The 17245-nt window shown below is 47.8% G+C and overlaps 2 protein-coding genes across 3 annotated transcripts; one reads left to right on the top strand and one right to left on the bottom strand.

The window, feature by feature from the left end:
- Positions 1 to 3254: 3254 nt before the first annotated feature.
- Positions 3255 to 10264, bottom strand: LOC124082764 (apolipoprotein L6). Of its 2 annotated transcripts, none has more exons than XM_046429186.2 (4): positions 10073 to 10264; positions 9450 to 9558; positions 6529 to 7343; positions 3255 to 4483 (listed from the first exon to the last, which is right to left on the bottom strand). In XM_046429186.2, exons 2-4 carry the CDS (start codon positions 9481 to 9483, stop codon positions 4274 to 4276), a joined length of 1059 nt encoding a protein of 352 aa, XP_046285142.1. In that variant the 5' UTR covers positions 9484 to 9558; positions 10073 to 10264; the 3' UTR covers positions 3255 to 4273. The 2 variants fall into 2 exon arrangements, with proteins under 2 accessions (XP_046285142.1, XP_046285141.1); XM_046429185.2 differs by having other exon boundaries at positions 10085 to 10264.
- Positions 10265 to 11633: 1369 nt separating this feature from the next.
- Positions 11634 to 12889, top strand: LOC124082763 (translocation protein SEC63 homolog). Its single transcript, XM_046429184.2, has one exon. It carries the CDS (start codon positions 11711 to 11713, stop codon positions 12872 to 12874), a length of 1164 nt encoding a protein of 387 aa, XP_046285140.1. The 5' UTR covers positions 11634 to 11710; the 3' UTR covers positions 12875 to 12889.
- The last annotated feature ends 4356 nt before the right edge of the window (positions 12890 to 17245 follow it).

Genomic DNA, 17245 nt, shown 5'->3' with positions numbered 1-17245 from the left:
ATTGAGCCAAGGTTTTCTTGTGACCATGGAGTATCATCAATGTCACGTCTGCTTTGTGGACTAAATACACAATAATGTCAAGCTTTTCCATTTGGTGACAGTTCACACTGCACAAGCGCTGCTGATTTTCTGAAAGCATAAAAGAACTTACCAGGACAACCAGGGACTCGTGGTTTCACATCTTTATGGGACGCTCTTGGTTTTTTTTAACTTCAGTTTTTATCACGAGTAACAGATGTGAACCCCTGCCCCCTCCGCACCCCCACCACCTCCCCATCCACCCTGTCCTGGGCCCATTCTTTTTTGGAGTCTTGGGAAACTGTAGCAAAGTCCTTGATGTCTCCAACTGAGCCTGGACATTGTTTTCTGTCAGCAGGTTATTTCTTGTGCTCTTTGAACACAGGTCTCACAGATGCCCTGTTATGATTCAGACATGACGTGTCCCCACCCCCAAGCTCATGTGTGACACAATGCAAGGGAGTTTAGAGGTGAAAGGATTAGATTATGAGGGTTTTAAGCTAATTAATCCCCGGATAGAGACTGACCAGGTGGTGACCGTAGGCAGCTAGAGTGTGGCTGGAGGAGGTGAGTCAGTGGGGGCGTGCCTTTGGGTGTATGTTTTGTCTGTGGGAAGGGAGTCTGTCTGCCTGTCTCTCTCTCTCTCTCTGCTTCCTGATGCCGTGTCCCCAGCTGCTTTCCTCTGCCACCCATTTCCACCATGATGTTCTGCCTCACCTCAGGCGCTGAGCAATGGAGTCAGCCGTCTATGGACCCAGACCTCGGAAACTGTGAGCCCCCAAATAAACTTCTCCTCCTCTAGCTGTTCTTGTCTGGTCTTTTGGTCACGGGAGGAGAAAAGCTGACTAACACACGTCCAGTGGCCAATAATACAGGTCAAGATGCTTAACATCACTAGCACCAAAATGCAAACCAGACCACTGCTGGAGACCATTTTGATGGGCTTGGCAAAAGTAAGAGGCATGAGCGTGTCCCGCCCGCGCTGGCCACGAGGAGAGAGAACCGGCGCCTGCAGACTCCCGCTGAGGGGCCTGCAGGACGGGGGTGTTGGAAGGCGGATGTGGAGGATCCCCAAACACAGAAAGCCTGACATCAGCATCCCACCTCTAGAAATACCGTTTACAGTCCGGGGGCCATGCACAGAGCAAAACAGGTGAAGGGGTTCCTCCAGTTGTTGGAACTGGTTTCAGAGATGGAAATGATTTGAAATATCCGTGTATGAGTATTGTCGCCCTGCCCCCACTCAGACCACCTTGTTATTGGGTCCACAATTCCAGGAGGGAAAAGGGACCCTGCCTTTAGGTAAACACTTGGTAATACTGTGTAAATAAAAACTTGAAATAATCTAAAAGTTCAAGAACTGGGAGAGGCCAACAGCCCCGGTCCTCTGCTTGGGGTTTCGTTCCCTCTCCTCCCCTGTGGTTCCCAAGGAGCCTCCCAGCAGCCGCGGGCCAGGGGCGGGGCCTGGGCTTGGCCAATCAGAGTGGACCAGGGTCTCTCCCTGCCTCTTCCTCTAGGAACCTAGAGCTCCTGGGGCTGGGTGCCCTGTGAAACGTGTGAGTCAGAAAAGCAAATGGCTGGTGACATTTTTGCTGCGTGCTTCCAGACACACGTGAGTCCATGGTATCCCCAAGCTTGTGAACCCTGTGTGCCAACTAATTCCTTTTACTTTATAAGCCATTTTGAGTTGGTTTTGGGCACTTAAAACATCAATGTCTATCTTTTCCTAATTAAAGGACTGTACATAGCCAGGTGTGGGGGTGCACACCTGCAACTCCAGCTACTCAGGAGGCTGAGCCAGGAGGATCTCCAGTGTGAGGCCAGCCTTGACAATTAACGAGACACTATCTCAAAAATGGGAGGGGGGCTGGAGATACAGCTCAGCCATTGAGCCCTCAAGGAGCATGCACAAGCAAGGCTAGGTCAGTACTGCAAAAAGAAAAATACTGTCTGTAGTCAAGTGAATATTTTGCAACATATTAAACTCTATGAGGCCTTGAACCACCATATAGCCCAGCTCTATGACCCATCGGTATTTGTTTTGAAGAATTAATGCCATCATGCTATCAGCATGCACACCCATGTTCATAGCAGCCTAATTCACAGTAGCCAAACTATGGAACCAGCCTCGGTGTCCATCATCAGAAGAATGGATCCAGAAAATGTGGCGTATATACAGAATGGGGCCATAAAAAAAAATAAAATTATGTCATTTTCTGGAAAATGGAAGGAACTTGAGAACGTTATATTAAGTGAAATAAGCCACACTGAGAAGGTCAAGTGTTGTACGCTTTCTCTCCTGTGTGGAAGTTTTTAGAGAGGAAATAGGAAAAGAAAGGTGTGTGTGTGGGGGCGGAAATCTCATGAAAATCAAAGGGAGGCCAGTGGAGGAGAGGGACCAGGGTTGGGAGGTGGGGAAGGAGGGGGAAGGGCGGGGGAGTGATCGTTGGCCAAATAGTCCTGTTGTGCTGTGTGCATGAACGGATGAGTAACAAGTCCGTCATTATGTACAGATAGCGCACCCATAAAAGATGTGGGAAAACTGCCTATGAAAACCAATGAAGGCGTGGAATATTAGATGTTTCTGCTTCGTGAAAGCAGCAGGATGATAAGTGACAGCTCTGTGGACAAATGAGGGGCCTGGGAATAGAGAGAAACACCAATCACGCGGCCTGCAGGGAGGGTCTTGCAAAGCCAGCACTTCAAAACCCAAAGCAAGAAAAGCACAGAAGGAAATTCCATGCAAGAATAGCAACTGCTGTCACCTTTGGCCAGTGTGGCTTCCTCTTTCTTTTCTTTAAAGAAAAAATCGCATGTAAAGCTCACGGGAAAGAAAAGTCATCTTTGGGTGAGTGGACGGGACAGACAGGGGGACTTGAGCAGTCCTGAGGACATGGGAGGATTTTGGTTGTGGGGGACACAGAGGGCTCCTGGGCCCCCTTCCTTCCTACAAAGTGATCTGGTGGGGCAGGTTCCAGGGACAGGGACATCCCACTGTGTGCAAACCTGGCTCTGAGCCAGCAGGGACCCTGTGAGAGAGGCCACCTGGTAGAGAGCTAACTTCTCACTTGTGCTCCCATCAGAAGAATCAGACCCTGCAGAGGACACAGGAGTGAGACTCTTTATTCTTAGGCTGGAGCAGGGGGGAGGACGGAAATCCAGGCCTGATTCAATGTCGCAATGGGCAAAAGTGTGACATCTGCTTTCGAAAGGAGAGATAAAGAATATCCATGCACTTCTGCCCTTTTCAATATTTTATTCACTCAAATCACTTAATACAATTTCATTCTATAGGTTCTTAATCAAGGAATGACAATCTTTAATGCTGGGCACTGCTATAGACAAATCAATTCAAAGCAAACAATTCTAAGTTAACTCTGAGCACTGCAAACACACTTCATCCTGACAGACCTGTTACAGACATTCCCTCTGCATGCTGAGTTTAGGTGCTAGATTTAAAGTCTCAAGTCTTAGGCCTTAAGTCCAGCAGATGCCCACGCACTCAGATGCAGAGAGCAGGTCAGGAGCCGATGGAGGCTTCTCCTGGTGTGAGTTGGTGGCTGGCTGAGGAGATGGGCATAAGGAGAAGTCGCCTTTCCCACTAGGATCAAGAGGCAGCTGTCGAGTTTGCAAGCGGTGAGGACGATGCAGAGGATCAGGCAGATGATGAGAAGAGTTGGGGTGTAGTCCAGGTCCTCATGAGGGTCTCTGGCATGTGGGCATCGGTGTCGGCTGGCTGAATGTTCATTTGTTCCATTATTTATACTAAATTTTGGGAGCTTCTGCTTGCCCTTTGGGTCCCTATCAGCTGTTACCAGGTTTACTTAGTGACACCTTACATATTAGAATGGACATATGGTCTGTGGTTTCCGCCCTGATACCCTTCTGGCTCTTATCAGGGTTGTGGAAAGTGACTTGCTTTTATCGGGCTGTGCCTGATTGACTATCTGAGGGCTCTGTGGCTTGCCTGGTGAGCATGCAGATTTATTTTAAAATGGAGTTGCTTAGGCTAAGGCCTAAGGCCATCCTTACACTCAACCAAAAGACAGAAATGTGTAGCTTTATAGTGCTTGTAAGGTACGCAAGGCTGGGGTCTCGAAGTCATCGCATGCGTGGGGGTTTCAGCTGCGCCTGCGCCTGCGCCTGCCAGGGCCCTCATGCTGCCACTCCACCTGGGTCTCCGCTCGCCGTGACCTTCGCTGTGCTGTGAGGGGGGCAGCAGGTTCTGGTCCCTCCGAGTGGCGCTCCTGGGTAGCTAGGTTAATTGCTTTGCTTCCCTTGGCCCTGGAACCTGTCCTGCGCCTCGGATGGAGGCTGAGTTTGAGTCTCTGTTGCTTTCCCAAGACAAAAGATTTTGCTCTGTTCTTCTTGTCAAGAATTCAAGAATTTGTGGGAGGAAATACAAAACAAAACAAACACAACAAAACAAAACAAAACGCAACAACATAGAACGAAAATAGAGTTTCTGGGAGAAAAAAAAACAGTACAATTATTACATGTCATGAATTTTAAAATGAAAAGAGCTAAATGCACTGAGCACTCCTGAAATCCTAGCTATGGGGCAGGCTGCGGCAGGACATCCCAAGGTCACGGGCAGCCTGATCAGTTAGTGATACCCTGGCTCAAAATTTAAAAAAATGAAAAGGACTGGGGTTTACCTCAGGATAAAAGTGCCCCTGGGCTCAGTCCCCAGAGAGAGAGAGACAAGGAGGGGAGTGGGAGAGAAAAAAAGAGAGAAGGAAAATGAAAGGAAAGTGAGAGACACTCGGTGAGACCAAGAGATCTTTATTGCGGTGGTCTCTGATTACCAGGGAGGGGGGAGAGAGGGAGAGAGAGGGAGACAGACAGCAGGAAAGAGGAAAGAGAGCGAGCAGCAGGAGGAATTTTTTATTTTTTATTTCTAGTTGTAGCTGGACACACATCCTCATTTTCTTCATTTATGTGGTGCTGACGATGGAACCCAGGGCCTCGCACACGCTAAGGGAGCACTCTACCACTGAGCCACAACCCCAGGCAGGAGAGTTTTTATAGCCAAAATCTAGTGCGGTCTCTGGGTCTGCGAGCTGCCTGGTGGCCTGCAGTGACAGGATCACACAGGAGTTGCTCAGGGTGTCACCTTCTGCTTCTCAGGCTGACCGGGCAGGGGCGGGATGTGGGTTTCTGTTGTACCAGGCGAGTGGGGGTCTTGGGGGTTGAGTGCTCAGCCTTGAGGCAAACAAGCGGTCAGGAGCCAGACAGTGGGGTTGACAGTTCAGCCCGCCCTGCAGCTAACAGAAGATCCTGGGGAACTTGGTGCTAGGCCCTGAATATTTGTGTTCCCCAAAATTCACAGGTCAACCCCTAACCCCCAAGTGTTGGCCCTAGGAGGCGGGGCCTTGGGATGGTGACAGGCCATGAGGGCGGGGCCTCACCTGTGGGACTGGCTCCTATGAGAGGGCCCTGAGGGACCTGCTTGCCCCTCCGTCCAGGTGAGGAAGGACAAGAAGGGGCCTTCTGTGACGCAGAGGGAGCCTCCCCAGCACCAAGCCTGCCTCTGCAGGCACCTGGACCTTGGCCGTGCAGCCTCCAGAACTGGGAAGGACACATTTCTGTTGTTGACAAGTCACCTGGTCTGCATACACTGTTAGAGCAGCTGGAGCAGAGGGGACACTGGCCAGCCACGTCACCCCTGTCAGGCTGGTCTTGGCTGCCGTGATGGAAGGCCACAGAGAGAGTGGTTCATAGAGCTGACACGTAGTTCCCAGAGTTCCAGAGGCCTCTGGCCCAGGTCAGGGTGCTGGCCCAGGTCAGGGTGCTGGCCAGGTCAGGGCACTGGCCCAGGTCAGGGTGCTGCCCAGGTCAGGGTGTTGGCCCAGGTCAGGGTGCTGGCCCACAGCAGGGTGCTGGCCCAGGTCAAGGTGCTGGCCCACGTCAGGGTGCTGGCCTAGGTCAGGGTGCTGGCCCACTGTGCTCCCAGCAGGGGTTTCTTCTTTCTTATTGGCAGGTGGCTGCCTTCTCTGTGCCCTTAAAGGGCTTCTCGGTGTGGTGCTTTGGGGGCAGGGGGACCCTCTCTAGCTTCTTCCTCCTCTTATATGGACATTGATCCCATCAGATTAGGGCCTGTCCTTAGGTCTGCATTCAACCCTCGTCACCTCCCCAAGCCCCACCCCCAGCTTGCCGCACTGGGCTTAGGCGTTTGATGAATAATTTGAGGGGGACATAACTGAGTCCAGAGCACTCCATATGGCTCAGTGACCTCCTGTGTAAAGCCAGGAAGATACTCTTCCTGGCACAGGGTCCTAAAGGAGCCTTAAGGGAGAGGGAACAGGTGACCAGGTCTGTGCAGGACTGCCATCTCCAGGGGAACCTCTTACAGTTTGGGCCTTCAGGGCCACCATATGCTATGTCCTCAAGGACATCCATGCAAACTTCACTGCCACACTCACAAGCACACACTCCCTTAAACCCTTCTGGACAACCTTGGTTTCCATGGATTTGGGCCAAAGCCCCCTTCCAACATCCTGAGCTCACCTGCTGTAGCCGCTCATAATGGTGGCTGTACTGTGTCACCAGCTCTTCCAGCTCCTGGGCCTGGGCCCTTAGTTCTTTTGCCCGCTGTGCCCTGTCTCCATCCTTCAGTTTCTTCCAGGTATCAGAGAGATTGCACAAATCCCGGACGAGGTGGACAGCCGTCTCTGCACCTCCCTCCAAGAGAGCACTTTTGGTCATTCCCAGAGGTGTGCCATCAAAGGCCTTTTGCACATACGTGCTGGTTTTGCCTGAGACTTTGCCACCTGTCAGGCGATACTTGGCAGCCTTAGCCAAGCTTGGCTTGGCTTGGGCTACCCTGTAGGCACGCCTGCTCTTCCTGAGACTCTTGGAGGTGTCTTGAAACTTGTCCATGATATTAGTAATAGCTGTGAAAATGGACTTCTCATCCACCTGCTTGAACTCTGGCTCACTGGTAGGCTCGTGCCCGGTGGCCTGAGCTTTAACTTTTTTATTGCAGGACCCTTCTATCAGGTTGCTCACATCACTGGTGATCCCAGCTGCTGCCCCCAAAGTTTTGCCGGCAGCTGAAAGCGTGAGGCTTCCTCTTGTGGTCAGTGGAGCGAGGGCAATCCCCAAGAAGCTCATGGCTCTAGAGAAGACAGCTGTGGTGTGGGCCACCATGTTGATCTTGTTGGTTTGTTCATGGGTGGCGTCAACCTCATCTGCCCGGGCACGGAGCTCTCTGATAATTTTTTCTTGTTCCTGTTTCCACTTGGGGAAATCTTTCAAAAATTGTTCTCTATGATACTTCAAGAAATAGTTTTCTTCATCTGACAGATCTTCATCTGGTGACCCTACGATTTCCAGAGCATCATTGTTACCTCCAAATAAGCAGTAAAAGGCGGTGGGTAACACCCCGGGGTTCAATCCCCAGTTAAAGAAAAAAAATCCTTTTTTCATGATAAGGCATTTATAAAGACTGTATAGATTGTATGCCCAAGGACATATGAATATTAGGTCTGATTTTGTGACTTATAGTGTTTAATAAAATTGAAACCAGAACTAGACAGGCAGATAGGCAAGGGTCAGATCCAGAGAATGGAGGATTGACGTGCTCATGACTTCAAGCCTTCCTCCACCTTATCCAGATCACCTGCCCCAGCTCCAACCTGTTCTAAGGTAACTCGTCCCAGGGATCGACCCTCCCCACAGGGAGTTGTTAATTATGCCCCCTTCCGGCCCAGAACACTCCACCTTGGCCCCTCCAGCCCACCTGCCTCTCACCTTTTGGCCACCCCACCCTGCAACTCCTGGGCCAGGTCAGGTAGCAGGAAGGAGAGAGATAAGGGGAAGAGAGCAGGAGGACAAAGGAGGCCTAGGACCAATAAAAGGCACGACTCCTTGACTTGTACGGTGCCAGTCATGGCCCCTCCTCCCTCCTGAGAGAAGTCTATTTTACCCCTTTTTAAATAAACCCTGCTCTGTATGCTCGCCAGGAGGGCGGGGCTCCGGGAGCCTGGACGCCACTCTGGCAGAGGCTGGGACTTGGGACTGGCCTCTGAGTGGGAGGGTCTGCTGGGCCTGAGCCCCCAGCTCGCAGGACCCTGAGGCTAGCCCCTGGTAGGTCACAATTGATTAGCTGGAGGACAGCCCTTGGTCCCCACTAAGAAGTGCAGGATTGTTTGGTGTGGGAATCTCCTCCCCGGCCCCGGATCTGGTCACAGAATGGATTGGTGTGGGTGTCAAGGACAGCAGCAGAGAGGAACAAGGGTTTCCCATACAATATAAGAACTGAGACCCCATCTGAAGCCCAGCCACCATCCACCTGCCTAGGCCAGGGAAGGGAGGAGAAAGGGGCACTGAGATTGACTGATGGATTGATTGCACAAAGGTGCCAGCCACCTAGATCCCTGTGTCCCCAGAGCTGTGAACACCAGAGGATGGGAGGAGGCATTTCCCAGTGTGGCCCAGGCACTGTTCTGGTGTGAATGTGCTGTGTTGAAACTCAGGTTCAAGTTCGATTCCAGTCCTGAGGTTAAAGCCAGGGACAGGGGAGCTCTAGAGGAAGAGAAGTCATGAAGCCAGAATGAAAGACAGGCAGTGTGTGCAGACAGGAATCCAGCAGGAGAGAGGGAAGGCCCTTTTGGGTCTGGGAAGTTGGAGACTGCCCCGAGATACTGACATGTCCATGCCTTAGAGCCCTTCCTCCTCAGCTCTGCTCCAACCCAGGGCTAAGAACCTGTCCCAGGAATTGTCCCTCCCTACAGGGAGTTGTAAACGTTGTTCATTCACTTCTCCAGGCCGGCTTCCTTCCCCCATCACTCCATTTAGCCCTTCCCCCTGCCCAGGGGCTTCTCACCTTTTGGCCATTCCACTGAGGACATCTCCTGGGCCTACTCAGGTGTGCAGGAAGGAGAAAGATAGGGGAAAGAAGGCAGGAAGACACAGAAGGTCCAGGATGTGTAAAGGGCAGGACACCCTCACTTCCTGGGATACCAGGATACAAGCTAGGGCCCGTTCTGCTCCCGGGAGAATTCTGGGTTACGACCTTCTGAATAAACCCTGCTCTACATGCTTGCCTTGACGGCTTCTCCAGTGTTCAGACTTCATCAGTGAGGAAGCAGAACTCCTCACCAAAAGGACGAGCACAGCCCCAGCACAGAGCCCTGGACTGCCACACGCCTTAGAGCCCAGGAGGAAGAGAAGCAGAAAGTCACAGAGGGGAGGCGGCTGGCTACAGAGAAATATGTCTCACAGGTCCTGGTGTCCCCTTGGTTTGGGGACTTGCGTTTGCAGCGCTGGGATCCACCCACGCAGGACAAGGGATCGCCATGACCCGCGACCCCAGCCCACGTGCGTTTTCAGCATCTGGGCCAGTCTATTTTCCATCTTTCTCCCACCGAGCCATCTCTGGGCTCCACTTTCCCAGGGTGAACTGGCTGCACGGGAGGGAAGCCTACCTTTGTAGAATGGAGATGTCCTTCTGATCGCCATGATTGAAGGGTCTCTCTGCTCACCTAGTTCAGAACGGCAGGGTGTCCTGGCTGGCAGGGGAGCTGCTCGCCCTCTCTACAGGGGAAAACAGACCTTCTCCTTAGCAGAGGCACAAGTGGCTGAAGTGGGTTCAGAGTCCCTCCCGTCCCTTTCCAGCTCTGTAGTCTCAGGACTGTCCTCGCTGCTCTCTCTTTATCCGGGAAATCTCTGCAAAATGCCTGGCTCAGTAACTGCCAGGACACCTCCCTGCGTCGTTCATCAAGTAAACAGGACGAAATAATCCTGAATCCAGAGGACGGGACACTGGGGCTGCATCAGGAGGCGAAGCCAGCTGCAGCTTCTTCCAAGAGGAGCCCTGAAGCTGCGGGGCCCCGGGTTTCTCAGGAGAAGAACGGAGCCCGGAGCCCGGAGCCCTGAGCTGCACAGTTCCCAGCTGCGGGGAGGCAAAGCCCAGTCGCCCTGAGGACAGCTGTTTGTCCAGAGCCAGGAGCCAACCCTTGGCACCTGCTCCTTCAGGAGCCCAGCCCCTGCCCTGGCTCCCTAGCCTGCGGTCCCTCTGCTCCAGGTGTGGGGGAAAGGGCCACCGCACCTCTGTGCTCACCTCCCTGAGGGTCCCTGGTGCTGCAGCAGCGAGCTGGGAACAGGGACAGAGGCAGAGGCAGTGGCCTGGCCAAGCCACCGCCTCCCAGGACAAGCCAGGGACCAGCTAGAGGCAGGTTCCCAGAAGACCTGGGCTTTCCCCGAAAAAGCGCCACTTTTTCTTTCACTTTCGCCTCCCACCCAGTGTCTGAGCAGGAGGCTGATTTGCAGAATCCAAGCCCGAGGCCGGCTGGGGCGTGGACAGCGTCTGAGCAGCAGCCTGAGGCCCCTCCCTCCAGCTCAGAGAAGAGCAGAGGCGGCAGCTGCTGGACCATGTCATGGAGCCATGGGTCCTGCCAGGCGGACCCCGCAGCCCAGAAGCCACCCAGCGCTGCAGTGGGGTGAGCAAGCTGCTCAGTTCCCTTGACCTTGGCTCCGCATCTGTGGAACCTCTGGCTCTGAGCTGCTGTGACCAGGCTGTGACCAAGGTGGGCAGCACCCTGCAGGGACAACCAGCCTATGGATCAAAGGCCGCTGCCTGTGACAACTATAAAACCCCTTTCTCCCACCACATCTTACATAGGTACACAGCCCTGTCCCAACCCTAGGAGGGAGACTTTAGAGGATCAGGGACTTGCACCTGTCATTCTTCCATGCAGACGCTCTGAGCCCAGAGACTCAAACAGCTAATTCACTCCAGGGCAAAACCTGACCTGAACTGGCCCGAATTTTCTTGTGATTTTTCTGTATTCCACTTAATTTGAATATCTTTGGATACTCACTTGCATCGTGCATGGATCCTCTACAGAAATGCCTGTGTTTGACTCAGGGTGACTGCTGGGGGTTACATAAAAAATGACAATCCAATTAGGAGGACATGGTTTTAAGATAAAGGAAAAAGAAGTTTTATTGCTTTGCTAGTGAAGAAGCAGCACCGGGAATTCCTGTACCAAAGGCCATGAATCTATCCATAAGCAGGAATAGGGGGCTTTTAAAGAGGTGTTTCCAAGGCGACATTCCACATGTTCTCTGTGTTGAGAGCCACAGCCAAAGGGGCCCCAGCAAACTTCCAGCTGCCAGCAAACTTCCAGCTGCTGGCTGATGATTGGCTCACAGCGGCTCCAGCAACATCTAGCTGATTGGCTCCTCTGCAGTGATGCTCATTGGGCTGTTTCCCTGCCCTTTCAGACCACGGAGCTGCTCATTGGGGGACTTTTTTGGCTCTGCCCACGTGACCCAGCCAATCGGCCTCAAGAGCAGGAGGATTGTGGGAGGTGGAGAGAAGCTGGTGGTGGGAGAGAGAGGCTGGTGGGAAGCCGGTGGTGGCAGTTGAGGCTCTGAGGGTTTTTCCTGAGAGGCTGTTTTGTTTGGCGTGTGTGGTTCTAAAAATAAAGTTAGTTTCTTTTGACAAGTGGCTCCTGATTGTGCCCAGCCAGACTGCGGCATTTGGTGGCCCGTACGGGAACGAACCCGCGACCTTGGCGTTATCAGCACCAAATGGGGGCGGGGAGGAGAGGAGGAGGAGGAGGCGGCGGCGGCGGCGTCCGAGCTACGCTGCACCGGGCCGGGGCGCTGGGAGCCAGGGCGCAGAGCGGGGTCGTGGCGCCGGCGGTGAGAAGAGCGAGGAGGAGGAGGAGGAGGGGGAGCCATGGCGGGGCAGCAGTTCCAGTACGATGACAGTGGGAACACCTTCTTCTACTTCCTCACCTCCTTTGTTGGGCTCATCGTGATCCCAGCCACATACTACCTCTGGCCCCGAGACCAGAATGCCGAGCAAATTCGATTAAAGAATATCAGAAAAGTATATGGAAGATGTATGTGGTATCGTTTACGGTTGTTAAAACCCCAGCCAAATATTATTCCTACAGTAAAGAAAATAGTTCTACTAGCAGGATGGGCATTGTTCTTATTCCTTACATACAAAGTGTCCAAAACAGATCGAGAATATCAAGAATACAATCCTTATGAAGTATTAAATTTGGATCCTGGAGCAACAGTAGCAGAAATTAAGAAACAATATCGTTTGCTATCACTTAAGTATCATCCAGATAAAGGAGGCGATGAAGTCATGTTCATGAGGATAGCAAAAGCTTATGCAGCTTTAACAGATGAAGAGTCCCGAAAAAATTGGGAAGAATTTGGAAATCCAGATGGGCCTCAAGCCACAAGCTTTGGAATTGCCCTGCCAGCTTGGATAGTTGACCAGAAAAATTCAATTTTGGTTTTACTTGTATATGGATTGGCATTTATGGTTATCCTTCCAGTTGTTGTGGGTTCTTGGTGGTATCGTTCAATACGATATAGTGGAGACCAGATTTTAATACGCACAACACAGATTTATACATACTTTGTTTATAAAACCCGAAATATGGATATGAAACGTCTCATCATGGTTTTGGCTGGAGCTTCTGAATTTGATCCCCAGTATAATAAAGATGCTACAAGCAGACCAACAGATAATATTCTAATACCACAGCTGATCAGAGAGATTGGCAGCATTAATTTAAAGAAGAATGAGCCTCCACTTACCTGCCCATATAGCCTGAAGGCCAGAGTTCTTTTACTGTCTCATCTTGCTAGAATGAAAATTCCTGAGACCCTTGAAGAAGATCAGCAATTTATGCTGAAAAAATGCCCTGCTTTGCTTCAAGAAATGGTTAATGTAATCTGCCAACTAATATTAATGGCCCGGAGCCGTGAAGAAAGGGAGTTTCGTGCTCCAACTTTGGCATCCTTAGAAAACTGCATGAAGCTTTCCCAGATGGCTGTTCAAGGCCTTCAACAATTTAAATGTAATTTCACCAGGAGATAGAATAGCACAGTTACTAATAATACCCAGCCTACATGATAAATTTTCCAGTCGTACTGTAGAAAGAGGTTCCAAGGGATTAGGCTCCACAGGTGTAGATTGGGCTATGCTTTCTTTAAATTTAGATTCTCGCCCCATGCTAAAACTAAATATTCAAGGACATGAATTTAATGGGCTACTGGATACAGGTGCAGACCTTAGCATCATCTCTCGTCAAGAATGGCCAAAACATTGGCCATTACAACAAGCCACTCAAAAGCTTCGAGGCCTAGGAATGGCAACTAATCCCCATAGAAGTGCAATGGTATTAGATTGGAAGGATCCTGAAGGATGTGAAGGAACTATACAGCCATATGTATTGGATCATCTTCCCGTAAATTTATGGGGATGAGATGTCCTAGATCAATTAGGTTTGACATTAACAAATAACATCAACCAAAATGCACCCATTATTATGACTAGACAAGGTTTTAGGAAAGGAAAAAGATTAGAAAAACAAGAACAAGGTATAGCAGCACCAATACAAATAGATCAAGGAACAGACAGACATGGGTTGGATTTTCAGAAAGGGCCACTGAGACAATAAAAATTACTTGGAAATCAGAAAGACCAGTATGGGTTCCTCAGTGGCCTCTGACTAAAGAAAAGATACAAGCAGCCCATGACCTGGTCAAACAACAATTAGCAGAAGGACATATACAACCTTCTGTATCTCCCCATAATACTCCCATTTTTGTCATCAAAAAGAAATCTGGTAAATGGAGATTATTGCAAGATTTAAGAGCCATTAATAATGAGATGGTTATTATGGGACCTGCTCAATCAGGGATTCCTCAGTTGTCTGCTTTGCCAAAAACCTGGTATGTTTTAGTTATAGATATTAAAGATTGTTTTTTTTCAATTCCAATTCATCCTGAGGATAGTCCACGTTTTGCATTTACTATCCCTGCACTGAATCATGAAGGTCCTGATCAGAGATATGAATGGAAAGTACTCCCTCAAGGGATGGCTAACAGCCCAACTATGTGTCAAATTTATGTTAACAAAGTAATCCAGCCACTTAGAAATCAAAATCCTGAACTACAAATATTTCACTATATGGATGATGTATTATTAGCACACAAAGATAAAAACACATTGCTAGAATGTTATGCCACACTTACAAACTTATTAAAAAATTATAATCTAGAGATAGCAATAGATAAAGTACAATTAAATTTTCCAATTAATTATTTAGGAGTTCTATTATCCTCAACCATGGTCCGTCCACCAAAAATTCAAATACGAGTAGATCAACTCAAATCACTTAATGACTTTCAAAAGTTATTAGGAGACATAAATTGGATAAGGCCTTATTTAGGTATACCAACAGGAGAGTTGGGACCTTTATTTGATATCCTAAAAGGTCCATCAGATCCAAATTCACCCCGAATGTTAACGCCTGAAGCAAGAAAGGCATTAAAAATCATTGAAACATATATGGAAAATATGCATTTGGATAGAATTGATATAAGTTTGCCTTTATTATTTATTGTACTACCAACAAAAAATATTCCTACAGGAGTATTTTGGCAAGAAGGTCCATTATTATGGATACATTTATCTTATTCTCCTAACACTATTCTTACTAGGTATCCTGAGGCTGTAGGACAATTAATACTCAAAGGAATAAAAGCAGCAAAGGGAGTGTTTGGAATTTCTCCCAATAAAATTATTACTCCATATACTATGAATCAAATTGATGAGTTAGCTAATGAGTTAAATACTTGGGCAATAATCATGTGCAAATCTAATGTTTCATTTGATAACCACTTACCATCTAATCCTTTATTGTTTTTTTGGTCATTGCATCCTGTAATTTTTCCAAAAATGACAAGAAAAACACCTATTATGAATGCTCCAAATATATTCACTGATGGGTCAAATAATGGTACAGCAGCAGTAGTTACCCCTGATCAAACTTTTACATTTTTAGTACCCAAACAATCAGCTCAAAAGGTAGAGCTTAATGCAGTTTTACAAGCTTTTGTGATGTTTAAAGATTCTGTATTTAATTTATTTTCTGATAGTCAGTATGTAGTTAATGCTATAGTATCTCTTGAAGATGCTGGTAGGATTTCCCCTTCTTCTACTGTTTTCTCTTTGCTTTCCACTATACAAAGTCTAATCTGGGACAGAAAAGATCCATTCTTTATAGGACATATCAGGGCACATACAGGATTGCCTGGAGCCCTTAGTTTGGGCAATGATTTAGCAGATAAAACTACACATGACATACATATTTTCTCTACACTAGAAGAAGCTATAAATTTTCATAAAAAGTTCCATGTCAATGCTAATACTTTACAAAAGTGTTTTAAAATAACTAAGGAACAAGCTAGACAAATAATAAAACAATGTCAAAATTGTGTGACCTTTTTACCACAAGTTAATCTTGGAGTCAATCCTAGAGGATTGATACCTAACCATATTTGGCAGATGGACGTCACACACTTGCCAGAATTTGGAAAATTAAAATATTTGCATGTTACAGTTGATACTTCTTCTGGATTTTTGATGGGCTCCCTTCATGCCGGAGAAAAAACTAAAGATGTTATAGCTCATTGCTTACAAAATTTTGCCACTGTGGGTGTTCCAAAACAGTTAAAAACAGATTATGCCCCTGGTTATACTTCTACCTCTTTTAAACAATTTTGCTCAACATTTGGCATTACTCATATAACAGGAATCCCATACAATCCACAGGGACAAGGCATAGTTGAAAGAGCTCATCAAACTATTAAAATGTACTTATTAAAGCAAAAAGAAGGAATTGGGAAGGGGTATATATTCCCCAAAGATAAACTTAAAATAACCCTTTTTACTCTAAACTTTTTAAATTTGGATTCATCAGGGCTTAGTGCTGTGGAAAGGCATATGTGTCCAAAAAATGTACATAAGCCCAAGGTACTTTGGAAGGATATTCTAACAGGACAATGGAAAGGTCCTGACCCAGTAATTGTCTGGAGTCGGGGGTCTGTTTGTGTGTTTCCACAGGGAGAACAGCAGCCGATTTGGATTCCAGAGAGATTAACCAAGGTCCTGAACCAGTGATTGTCTGGAGTCGGGGGTCTGTTTATGTGTTTCCACAGAGAGAACAGCAGCCGATTTGGATTCCAGAAAGATTAACTAAAGCGATTTCTACAGACCAAAAAGAAGATGATTTGGCTCAAATCCATAACAACTGATATCCAAAACTCCAGTTTGGCTATTCTTACATCTGCAACAGAACCAGGATGCTTTTTTCAATATCTATTTTATTATTGCCCTTTGCCATATCATGAAGTTCTATTTTGTTTTTTGAGCTCATACAGACCTAGGTTAATGTTTTGCTGATCAGTTCTATTTTTTGACTATAGAGTTTTTAAACATTGCAATGGAGATTTCACCTGTAAAAAGTTATAAGGCCTTTACTATAATGTTATGTGTTGTATGTATTATATTATGTGTGCACACTTGTGTTTTGTGTTATATGTTTGAATGTACGTATGTCCATATATCATATATGATGAGCGCTCATGATAAAATGGATCCAAATATTTTTTTTTCACGTGATTTATATGGTTTAATTTAAATTGGGTAAACAACTGTTGAGGATTGTTTTAATATGTAAACAAAAAAGAAGGTTAACAGATCTTTCCTTTTCATTATATTTAATAATTCTCTTAAAGACAATGTAAATTGTTAAGAAAATTGTTTTCTTTTAGTGCCTTCTGGAATGTTACATAATTTTTTCTTTAGCCATTATTGCCAGAATTCCTATCTTCATCCCAGTGCCGGTGAAGACAATGTAAATTGTTAAGAAAATTGTTTTCTTTTAGTGCCTTCTGGAATGTTACATAATTTTTTCTTTAGCCATTATTGCCAGAATTCCTATCTTCATCCCAGTGCTGGTGAAGTCAAAGATAAAACCAATCTACAGCTTCTACAATAGCCATCACTGAACTGCTTGCAGAACTTGCCTGGACACATTGTGAGCTCACCTGTATGCATTGTGAACTATCTGTTGGTGCAGCGACTTGTGGTAGTGTTGGGGTATTTTTTCTGATGATGTCACCGGTGGTACAATTTTTCAAAGGAGCCCTCAATTGGCTTAATGTCATGGCATTTTGCATCCTCCTCTACTAGTGATGGTCTAAAATTTGGGGCCAACAGAGGTGAGGCAAAGAACCTCACCCCCCCACAGGTGCAAAGGCCTATCCACAAGTATGGCTGTATGCTGGACCGGTAGTCAGTGACGGGTATGATCCAATTGCAGTGGTACCAACCTAAGACAGGAGGCTGACGCCTAGAGGTCAGTTCATCCGATGACGGGTAAGGACCATATGTTGAATT

Source organism: Marmota monax, unplaced genomic scaffold (assembly GCF_021218885.2).
Source record: "Marmota monax isolate L192 unplaced genomic scaffold, Marmota_monax_Labrador192_F-V1.1 WCK01_AAM20220418_F8-fsc00051, whole genome shotgun sequence".
Taxonomy (NCBI): Eukaryota; Metazoa; Chordata; class Mammalia; order Rodentia; family Sciuridae; genus Marmota; species Marmota monax.
This window is presented reverse-complemented; position numbering and strand designations above follow the sequence as displayed.

Bases quoted from the DNA above. Each gene is read 5' to 3' on its own strand.
- LOC124082763 (XM_046429184.2), top strand. From the start codon at position 11,711: ATGGCGGGGCAGCAGTTCCAGTACGATGACAGTGGGAACACCTTCTTC.
- LOC124082764 (XM_046429186.2), bottom strand. From the start codon at position 9,483: ATGGCGATCAGAAGGACATCTCCATTCTACAAAG. The intron at 7,344-9,449 runs GTAGGCTTCCCT...TGGAAATCGTAG, and splicing joins GACATCTCCATTCTACAAAG to GGTCACCAGATGAAGATCTG. The intron at 4,484-6,528 runs GTGAGCTCAGGA...TTTTTCTCCCAG, and splicing joins ATTATGAGCGGCTACAGCAG to AAACTCTATTTTCGTTCTAT.